The sequence below is a fragment of the Limulus polyphemus genome, unplaced genomic scaffold, assembly GCF_000517525.1.
Source record: "Limulus polyphemus unplaced genomic scaffold, Limulus_polyphemus-2.1.2 Scaffold2598, whole genome shotgun sequence".
Taxonomy (NCBI): domain Eukaryota; kingdom Metazoa; phylum Arthropoda; class Merostomata; order Xiphosura; family Limulidae; genus Limulus; species Limulus polyphemus.
Genome location: NW_013668208.1, coordinates 8,246 through 19,866, shown reverse-complemented (window position 1 = coordinate 19,866; position 11,621 = coordinate 8,246). Strand labels below are relative to the sequence as shown.

General features: G+C 34.0%; 1 protein-coding gene across 4 annotated transcripts in view; it reads right to left on the bottom strand.

Annotated features, from left to right (window-relative positions):
- The window catches only part of LOC106467395 (protein turtle homolog B-like), a 61,176-nt gene extending 57,924 nt beyond the window's left edge, over positions 1-3,252 (bottom strand). For all 4 annotated transcript variants that reach the window (XM_022395573.1, XM_022395575.1, XM_022395576.1 and 1 more), the window contains exon 1: positions 2,877-3,252. In XM_022395573.1, coding sequence (XP_022251281.1) covers positions 2,877-3,237 — 361 coding nt within the window. In that variant the 5' untranslated portion in view covers positions 3,238-3,252. The remainder of the gene's footprint in view (positions 1-2,876) is intronic.
- Between the last annotated feature and the right edge of the window lie 8,369 nt (positions 3,253-11,621).

The following is an 11,621-nucleotide window of genomic DNA, read 5'->3' as shown; positions in this document are numbered from 1 at the left end:
AGTCCATTATGTCGATTACGTCCCTCAACACACTGTGTTAGTCCATTATGTCGATTACGTCCCTCAACACACTGTGTTAGTCCATTATGTCGATTACGTCCTCTCAACACACTGTGTTAGTCCATTATGTCGATGAAACCCCTTAACAGGCTGTGTTAGTCCATTATGTCGATGAAACCCCCTCAATATACAGTGTGAAGCCATTATGTCGAGTAAAAACCTCAACACACTGTGTTAGTCAATTATGCCGATTACGTCCCTCAACACACTGTGTTAGTCCATTATGTCGATGAAACCCCTCAACAGGCTGTGTTAGTCCATTATGTCGATGAAACCCCTCAATATACAGTGTGAATCCATTATGTCGAGTAAAAATTCAACAGATAGTATGAACACATTGTTTACGAAAACTCAGAAATTCCAGAGTTAGGGTTAACGGCATAAAAGTTGTAATACCTTTCAAAAATATTAATAATAATTTTACTACTATGAAAAAAAAAATCAATAACTTACGCTTACGTTATCGTATGATTATTCATGTTGTTACACAAGCAAATTTTGTTTATGCGGTTTTGAATTATTAATTAAATCAGCCTCTCGAATAAAATGTCTTCTGCTTTATGGGATTTTTTTTATCGTAGCTTAGTTGGTTTGAAAAGCATATTCTTTGGTAAATTATCGGAAAAACTACGGTAAGCTACTACTTGAGCTAATGGGCTTTTGAGCTATCGAGGCTCACCCACGAGAACATTTTCTAAAATATACAAATATACATAATATGAAAAACACTGCTAAGTTTATTTAATCTATGCGAATCACCAATTGTCTTGCAATGAGACAAAGAGAACCATTTTTTTTGTATGTTACGTGTTTGTTTATTTTAGTGTAAATACACACAATAGGCTAACAGCACTCCATCCGTAGTGGGGAATCTAACCCTGAATTCTAGCGTGTAAGATTGTAAACGTACCACTTCCCCATCTCTTCGGATTATAGTTTGCCCTCCCCAATTAGCTCAGCTGCAATTCTTAGAACTTTTAACCCTCGAAATTGGGTTTCGACACTCGCGTGGGCACGATACAAGTACTCCATTGTGTAGCTTTGTATTAAAAATAACAAACAATCCTCATGTCTGAGAAAACATTTGGTATTGTAAAATGTAATGTCTGTCATTGAAAAGAAATAAATGAAAATTGCTCTCAAAGTTATATAAACGTGCAGTAAATTATTATATATATATACATATATAATGAAAATGAAAATGTATGAACAAAGACGTGTTTTGGGGTTTATTTTAAGTTATCTCCACGGATATCAAACTTCAAGTTCATAGAAACCACAGAGGAGTTTAATTTTAATATCTTTATTAATTTTTTGTTTTATTCACGAGAAACTAAATGATTGAATATTAACGCTCAAGGTTAAAAATTTAAATAAAGACAAAATATCTAGTTCAGTAATATGATAATTCCGTAGTCAATAAAAGCAAGGTTTTATCATAGGTAGGTGATAAACAAACCACATACAAAATTACAAGTGATAAAAACCACTTGAGAAAGTCAGCAGAGCAGATATAAAATATTCACAAAACCACAAATTTCATAAATCTCACTGACTGACTGACATTGTTGAAAGCTTCTAGTTGTGTAACAAACAGACTTACCATAGTTATAAGTGCTCCAAATAGAACAGTAGCACAATTGAATGAATGATACATAAGATCATATCACTTTGTATAAAAATAGTGCAAGATCAAATGGAAAAATATTTCTTAAAAATATATATTTTAATATATAAAAACATTACAGTTTATATCAGCCCAATTCGAACACTTTTTCCGTGCAATATTTCCGAGAAAAATCCCTTATTTAGAAAATGTTTACTTTCTCAATTTTTTTTCAATGAAGTATGAACACTACGATAAGTAACTACTAGCTCAACAGCCGCCTGTAGGGCAGCGTTTCTGCTAGTATAGCTAATGTATGAATTTCTGTTGTATTCTCATGCAACTACAAAAGGAGGGACAGATTGTCACGAAAAACAACAACAACAACAAAATACAAGTTATGAGTCCACCTGAATATTTGATTCTTCTAGTGTCATATAAATAGACTTTACAGTATAGTATTGCCTCCAATAACTGGATTCAGAGAAACCTCTAGTCATTGTATGATAAACATAACTACGTTTGATAAGTTTAGTCCACCTGACTTATTGTATACAGGACAGAGAAAATTAACGAAGTAGACATGGACCGGATGTTGGACACGCCCCTTATGAGGTTGTACAGAGGAAGTGTTATTACGCAACGCTCATTCCTACCTTGTTTCGTCACTTTTTGGTACACCCATTCCTACACATTCAATTTGTTTTTTTTAATATTTTTCCACTTGTTTAACTAGTAATAATATGTAGCCAAAAATGAAGCTGTATTGTTTTATTTGCTTATTTATTTTTTTAATGTAGCGCAAAGCTTTTCGAGAGTTATCTGCTCTGGCCGTCTCACAATTATTGGATATTGGGATTGACCGCCACTTTATAACTCTCCCATGGCTAAGCTACAAAACTAATAACGTTCAATAGTGCTACATTAACTAAATTTTTCAATTCTTAAAAGAAAATCCAAGTTTGTTTTTGTTCCTTTTTACAAAAACAGAATAAAATATACAAATTAATTAATTATTACCGTTTCAGTTTTTAAATGCAAATATAAATATAGACTGTTTAGATTTAGAATTGATCTGCTTATGATTTTAAGTTTAAAATACAATGAGTATTTTTTGATAAAAATTAATGGACTATTTTGTTATTTCGTATTTAAGTAAACCGCCATTCAAAGAATCAATATGGCCGATTAGTAACCACTGACCACTGACCAATGACCTTCAACTTGCTGTCGGTGTATCGTGTCCTTTCTCTTCTGAAGTCCACTCTACAACGATAGGCACCTTCATCGGCATCTATTACTGGATCTAACTCCAATGATCCTGGTGGATTTGATATCATTGTGACGTGGGCTCTGCTTGCGAGGCTATCCACAGAAGAGTGTCTTGCTTGATCAAAAGGAATTTTTCTGGCATCGAGGGTGTAAATTGGGGTTGGAGACTTATCCTTGTACCAGAGGACGAGAGCAGGTGAGTCGTCTTCAAATTTAGGTGTAATATTACACGGAAGACTAGTCTTCAAACCGGATATACCAGTAACCACTGTTGGGAAAAGGGGAAATATATCTATCATAATAATTAAGGAACAAAAGAACAAAGTTAGGACATAAAAAAGTTAAACTTAACAACAGAACCTGTTTTTAATTTTCTAAGATGCGGTGTCCTCTCTAACTACGTAGGAATTATAACATTTCATCCATTCCTTCATAATATGTGGTTAACACTAACTGTTTCTTTGTTTTACCTGAGCAACGTCATATTGGGCTATCTGCTGTGTGCACCGAGGGGAATCAAACTACGGATTTTAGCGTTCTAAGTCTGTACACTTACCCGCTGGCCCACCGGGAGCGAACGCTAACTGATGACGACTTCTTTAACTTTCACGTTTAGTTTATATTGAGGACAAGTTGTGTACAAAAGGTTACTGGACATTAGTGAATCAAGACATATAAATCAATGTAAAAAATTAAGAATTTCTTAACCACTGTACTTTTAATGGTTAAAAACAGTTTTCGTTTTCGTTTAACTGATAAAATTTCACATTTGCAAATAACTTAACTCTGTTCCCTGTTAAAGAGTGATATAAATATTGTTAACATGCCTGTGATAACATTGTTATAAGTAATGCATATCAGATGTGTTTCTTGAACAAACAATTACGATTGATTGAGTTAACTAGCTTAGTGGTTTTACTGCAAGTATTTTTTTTTTTTTTACATGTTAGTATGCATAAATATTTGGAAATAATCCCAATAATTAGTCAAATACTTCAGTAATACTCTGGTTTTTATAACTCCTCTTATTAATGAAATGTTTCAGAATATATTTGAAAATTATGTGTTGTATCAATATGAAAAACTTACCACTAAGTCTAACAATGAATGCTGGATTCTTATTTCTTAGCTCCTTGGTGGAAATATTTTCAATTTCATATCACGTTACCTTCATAAAATTCTATGCTTTAAATCAATCAATATAGTTTTCCATTCGTAAATCAGAATGTCTAATAAATTTCAGTTAATAAGTATTCAAGCAGTTTTTAAGCTAATATAAGCTAAGAGTGGTTTATATTAACTCAATTTATTTCAAACTATCTGAGAGCAAAATACTAAAGGCTAAGCCCTGAATCAGTCATAATATTTATATATTTAAAAATTAGATAACTTTTGCGGCTACAGAGTTTGAGCATTTCAAGTCATGATAAGATAGTAAGTTTCTTTGTAGAACGTCAGAGCATTTCTCTGTATAAAATATTTCATATACTACTGGTCACATACACAGTTCTATCTTTTTTTATGGTTTCCTATTCCTTAAGAAAGGTCAAGAGGGCAAGTTATTGAAAATATGTCGTCGAATGAAAATGATCAGTCTGACATTTTCAATCACCGGTTAACGTTATATGTCAGCTTTCTTGTCATCATTTCTTGGTATAGTTTCTAGATGTGTGACAGGTAGAACGTTTACTGGAATATAAATAAAAAAAATCTAGTCTTCAAGTAAGTCAGGCTTATTGAAAGCGTTTGAAATCTGAACATTATCAGAAGCTTTCTTTTGTCAATATCATGCAATGAAAACCTTATAAACTATTTCTTTTAAGTGGATTTTTACTGAATATCAATGTCGTAAATCCCCTCGATGAATTACTAGTGAGTTAGCAAAGTTTATTTTTGACATTTTTCGTTCAAGGCATCACTTATATAGTGAAAATATACCATAACAAACAGTCAATACATTCCAGAAATGTAAACTTTGTGAGACAAAAGAGAGGTGAGATTTAACCTACTAAAGAAACGTTATCTGGTTGACATCTTGTGCTTTTGTCCAATTTATACACACGCTTTGATATAACTTAAGTGAAGAAGAATAGACGAAAATAAACGTTGATTGCTAAGCATACACCTGATAGATTGGTAATTAGTTTTGTATACATCAGTCTCAAATCTTTTCTGTCCCTCAATATCTAAGCAAATCACTGAAAATAGAGAAGAAGCCGTTCAACACCTACAGTGTATATACTAACACAATTGTTTGGACATCCACGACAACGAAATTCACTTTTATGATACATTGTTATTCAATTACTTGTCTATTATGACTATTGATAGAGTGTTTATTAATACATGTATTTTTACGTCTAACTGATTAGCTTGCTCAAATTTCTTACAATATTGAAATTAGAAACTTAACTTTTAAGTTTGTTCTGTAATTTCTCAGAATAATGTGAGTATTATTGTTTCTTACTTAGATACTCCTGTGTGTTGTATCAGTTCTGGAGTTTCAAAACTGTCATGTATGTTATCAGGATAGCCTGTATTTTTGTCATTCCTTTATTAATTCTTTGTTGTACCTGTGTTAGTGTTTTGTCATTCCTTTATTAATTCTTTGTTGTACCTGTGTTAGTGTTTTGTCATTCCTTTATTAATTCTTTGTTATACCTGTGTTAGTGTTTTGTCATTCCTTTATTAATTCTTTGTTGTACCTGTGTTAGTGTTTTGTCATTCCTTTATTAATTCTTTGTTATACCTGTGTTAGTGTTTTGTCATTCCTTTATTAATTCTTTGTTGTACCTGTGTTAGTGTTTTGTCATTCCTTTATTAATTCTTTGTTATACCTGTGTTAGTGTTTTGTCATTCCTTTATTAATTTTTTGTTGTACTTGTGTTAGTGTTTTGTTAATACTTTGTTATTCCTTTAATGGTGCTTTGTTATCTCTTTGTTGGTGCTTTGTTATTCCTTTGTTAGAGCTTCGTTAATCCTTTGTTAGTGCTTTGTTAATCGTTTACTAGTTAGTCCATTGATAGTGCTTTGTTATAACTTTTTTATCGGTTTATTGGTGCATTGTTATCTCTTTGATGGTGCTTTGTTATTCCTTTGTCAGAGCTATTCAGTGCCATATTGTCGAGTCTTTGACACTTTACCAAGTAGTATATCAACAAGTTATTAGAGGTTAACCCATATTGGAGGGGAGTAAGTCACCATTTTAATCCCCCTGTATCACAGAAAACAGGAGTTAAGTAGGCATGGAAATAATTAACGTACTAACTTTTCTTTTTTATCACCTCTTTCTTAATATCCCTTACTCAACGACTCAGCTGTTTTATCAAATTAAATCCCGGGTTTCAATACCTGTGGTGGACATAACATAGATAGCCCAATGTGCTTATGGTATGGTATCATCTTGAATGAAAAATATCACATGGTTGAAATTGGGCCGAGCAAGGCTCACTGATTAGCGCGCTGGTTTATGGATCTGCAGGTCTAATGTTCACTTTCCGTTACCACACACACAGAAGAATGCACTACGTACTTTGGGTCTGTAGAAGCGTTATAAGGGTGACGAACAAATCCCACTATATGGTCAGACAATAGTAGCTCAAGAGGTAGCGGTGGGAGCTGTTGATTAGCTGCCTTCCATATAGTCTATCAGTTCAAGGTTAGGAAACTAAAGCAGATATCCACTGGCTAGCTTTAGTATATCAGTTCAAGGTTAGGAACGACTAACACAGATACCCCCTACCTAACTTTAGTATATCAGTTCAGGGTTAGGAACGACTAAAGAAGATATCCCCTGCCTAGCTTTAGAATATTAGTTCAAGGTTAGGAACGACTAAAGAAGATATCCCCTGCCTAGCTTTAGTATAATAATTTAAGGCTAGGAACGACTAACACAGATACCCCCTACCTAACTTTAGTATATCAATTCAAGGTTAGGAACGACTAACACAGATACCCCCTACCTATATCAGTTCAAGGTTAGGAACGATTAACACAGATACCCCCTACCTAACTTTAGTATATCAGTTCAAGGTTAGGAACGACTAAAGAAGATATCCCCTGCCTAGCTTTAGTATAATAATTTAAGGCTAGGAACGACTAAAGCAGATACCCCCTACCTAACTTTAGTATATCAGTTCAAGGTTAGGAACGACTAACACAGATACCCCCTATCTAACTTTAGTATATCAGTTCAAGGTTAGGAACGACTAAAGCAGGTACCCCCTGCCTAGCTTTAGTATATTAGTTCAAGGTTAGGAATGACTAACACAGATATCCCCTGCCTAACTTTGCACGAATATCCATAAATCAAGCGACGTTCAAATTAGGTAAAGTTTCCTAAGCCTATTAGCATACTTCGTGAGTTCTCACCTTCTAAATATTCCTACATGTAAAATATATTAAAAGAAAACAATGTGAAGTAAAAATAATCATAAATACAAATTAGTTTACTGCAAACAATAAAATATATTTACACAGAAGGTACACTTCACGCTAAAATCAATATAAAACAATAAAAGGAGAATTTCATATTGCATGAATTCAAAACATTGGTTGCCGAAACGTGCAAGGTGAATCAAACTGTTTTTAATTCAGGCAATATGAAATTTTTCTTTTTTTTATGACTTATCAGAGCTGGTAAAAACGAAGGTAACACTACGGCATTTGGCCTCACGCGCTTAATATAATTTTCCTTAGAAACTACTAAACATGCAAACAATAGCCACTGTTTTGTTTGTAAAGTTTAAAAATAAGATTTTGAAATGCATAATTGCGAGATATCGTGACTTATCGTTTGACTAAAATGAAATTTGATACTGATTTTTTTTTATTTGACTTACGAACTCTTCTAGAAGAAAGAAATGCCCATTGAACGAACTTGAGCTTGTTTACCATGAACTAAGATATATTCTTGAGTTATTTTTACGGCATACACCCTTTCAGTTAAACGCAAGAAAAGTCTAGTGAACGTGCAATCCAAACGTATATCAACGCTGACTTTAGAATTGGACAGAAAAGTTTTATGAACGCCTATAGTAAAAGTCGCTTTTTACAAATTCGTAATTCAAGACCAACATAGATTGATAGCAAAAATTCACGCATGTTTTACCTCTATTTCGTTTTATAAAGTTTTAGCTTTGGTGTATTTACAAGTTTGAAAAGAGGTCAAAGCTAAAGATAGGTTTAAATGTCATGGTGTGAGACTTTTATTACTGACTTATTTTGAATGAATCTACTCTAGTTATTATTCTAAAAGCGTGATAAAATTTATCTGTTCTACACTACGGGTGTTGAAAATAGACATACAGAGTTGATTTTTAACCTGTGTACTGAGATTAACTTTTATGAAATTATTGGGTTGTTGATTCTATAATAATAGTCTACGACTTCTACTTTATAACTTAGCTATCAACCACTGCATTCTTTCTTTTTCTTTGTGTTCAAGCGCAAAGCTATACGATGGGCTATCTGTGATGTGCCCACCATGCAAATTAAAGCAAACTCCGAGTTTTGAAGTCTAAGCCTTCAAACGTAGCGCCCAACTATTGTGGGAAGGGGGAGGGGGTTCACCACAGCAGAAGAATATTATTTTTAAATAATTTATCATAACTCTAGAAGTTAAGTCTGGTGATTGGTTTGGTTAGGGTAACGAACTTAATCTTCTCATAGCACACAGTGTTAATCTCACTCTATACTAACAACTTATTACAACTCTAGAAGTTTAGTCTGGTGATTAGTTTGGTTAGGGTAACGAACTTTAGCTTCCCGTAGAACAAAGTGTTAATCTCACTCTATACTAACAACTTATTATAACTCTAGAAGTTTAGTCTGGTGATTAGTTTGGTTAGGGTAACGAACTTTATCTTCCCGTAGCACAAAGTGTTAATCTCACTCTATACTAACAACTTATTATAACTAAAGAAGTTAAGTCTGGTGATTAGTTTGGTTAGGGTAACGAACTTTAGCTTCCCGTAGAACAAAGTGTTAATCTCACTCTATACTAACAACTTATTATAACTCTAGAAGTTACGTCTGGTGATTAGTTTGGTTAGGGTAACGAACTCTAGCTTCCCGTAGAACAAAGTGTTAATCTCACTCTATACTAACAACTTATATATGCTAATCAGTTGCATATCACAGCAGATGAAGGCTGTGGTGCCACAGGGGACTTGACTGGCACTTAATTGAAAATGCCCGCCTAATTATTGGACACCATAATGCCACAAGAATGTCATTATGCATGGAAAGTTATGTTAAACCTTTTCCCAAAAAATATTTTTGTGGAACGAGATCGTCAAACTATGTAGAACCAGATGACAGAACATTTAGAACAAGGCAGTCATTAATGCTCTCCACAAAGGCAGAAATCCCTACATAGTAGAGAATCTAGAACACAAATGGGTTCCGAAAACACACCTCAAGCCAATCGAGACCAATGACCTCAATGACAAAGTAAAGGTTACAGCTAACAAATCCATAGCGACGAAGGTCAGCCGTTGACAAGAAAGCAAACTAGGATTTGAAGTTCATCAAGGTTCAAAAAGTCTATACATCTCGAAATCATAAACTACTTTCACGATCAGAATGACCAAGGAAACTGGAGTAACAGCAGTCTCATTTCACCACAAACCTGTCAAAGTCACCTGAAGCACCTCCAAAGGACTTTTGTGGTATTGATCTGCTTACACTTGTTCCCAGAACTCACTCCTCACTTACGTTGAGAGTCTGTAAAATTTTCCACAAGATATGTAATCTAAGATTAATCTGCTGTCTTTTGCAGAAGCTTGCTAGAAAAAATTGTGGTGATGGGGAGTAATGTATAAATATGTCCATTAGACTGAGCACATCAAGATGAAGGAAGTAGTTGTAAAACAGCACGTGTTATAACATTAAACTAAAGTAATTTTTATTTGACTTTTTAAAATCCTCGCGGCCCGGCATGGCCAGGTGGCTAGGGATCTCGACTCGCAATCTACGGGTCGCGGGTTCGAATTCCCGTCCCACCAAACATGCTCATCCTTTCAGCCGTGGGGGCGTTATAATGTGACGGTCAATACCATTATTCGTTGGTAAAAGTGTAGCCCAAGAGTTGCCGGTGGGTGCTTTCCCTCTAGTCTTACACTGCTAAATTAGAGGCGGCTAGCGCAGATAGCCCTCGTGTAGCTTTGCGCGAAAATCACAAAACAAAACAAAAATCCGCGCACGTCTAGTAAGAGTGTTTCATTTCTATATGAAAGGATTCATACTTCATCAAAAGGATCAATTGGTTTCTGGACAGTCTTGGTCGTGTAGATGGTGCTAAGCTGTACTCCTTCGGTCTTATTCTAAGAAGCAAGAACATTATTGGGAATATATGATGAAATATATAGATTCCCAGAGGAATGACATGAGAATTTATTTTAACGTGAAAAATTGTGTTATTTTAATTGAGTGAGATACACAATGGGCTATCTATGTTGTGGCCACTACAAGTACTGAAACCCCGTTTTTGGCGGCGTGAAATGTATAATGAATCCTTATCTAGAGCTAATTATATGCTCAACCCATGTACTAGAACCAAGGTAGATCGTTATTTAACTAAGGTTTACAAAACTTTGATCATATAGATCCATTGTAACATAGACATTTGTAAAACATACTAATCTTTAGTTCCTGGATCACCTACATACATCATATCCTAAATGGAAAAATTATTGCAAACATACCTTATTACATACACTACGATATTAAAAAAATTAAACATTAAAAGGATGATGTGTTTAATATTCAATAAAACCTTAAAGAAACTCGACTCGCCTTTCAACATTGTATTTAAGCAGAAATACTATTTTCTATGTGAATTGTAACATTAACAGTGACGGCAATAGAAAAACAGTCACTAATAATTGCTGCTAGACAGCCGAAGACTTTAACCCACTTGACAAATATTGTTACCAGCAAGTGATCAAAGGGGAGTCATGCATCTCAGATTTATTATTTAGAGTAATCTGGACATTTTTACCATCAAAGACCCTGGTTTAATAATATGGTATAGCTAAGCTTGTGGCATAGGATTGGAGCCCCTAGAAACCCAAAGTACTCCCAAATTGCGTTAATAACTAATAAAACAAAATATGCAAAGTGGGAGTATTTAACAAAATAACGTTCGAAAAGGATGAGTTTGCATATTGTATTTGTTTGTTATGAGCAAGGAAGTAAAATAATCTGAGAATTAAATATGAAAGAAGCATGTAATAATATAAGATAATCTGAGTGAGTTAGAGTGACAATATTACAGGACAATTACAAATAGTAGAGCCGTTAATAAAATGTAAGTCTAAAATAACTTTGAATCGGCAGAGGATGAGATACAGTTTGTGAGAGGTTTTACAGAAGTTTTAAAACTGCAAGTAGAATTACTGTGTTTAGAAACAGAACAAGAAAATAAACAGTTTAGCAGTAGCAAAAAATCTTAGATAAATTATTCAAAGAATGGGAAACTCAATTATTTAGACCTGTCTCATATCTGATTTAGCAGAAAAAACAACATATTGGCAATTTCGTTTATAGCCATGAAGCTCGAAACTGGTAATGTCAGCCAATGGAAACATTAGCACAATGAACGAATTAAAATGAAATTGTGTATTTAGATTGAAACTAGCTACATGTAAATTATAAATTCAATAACTTCTAACTACACGTA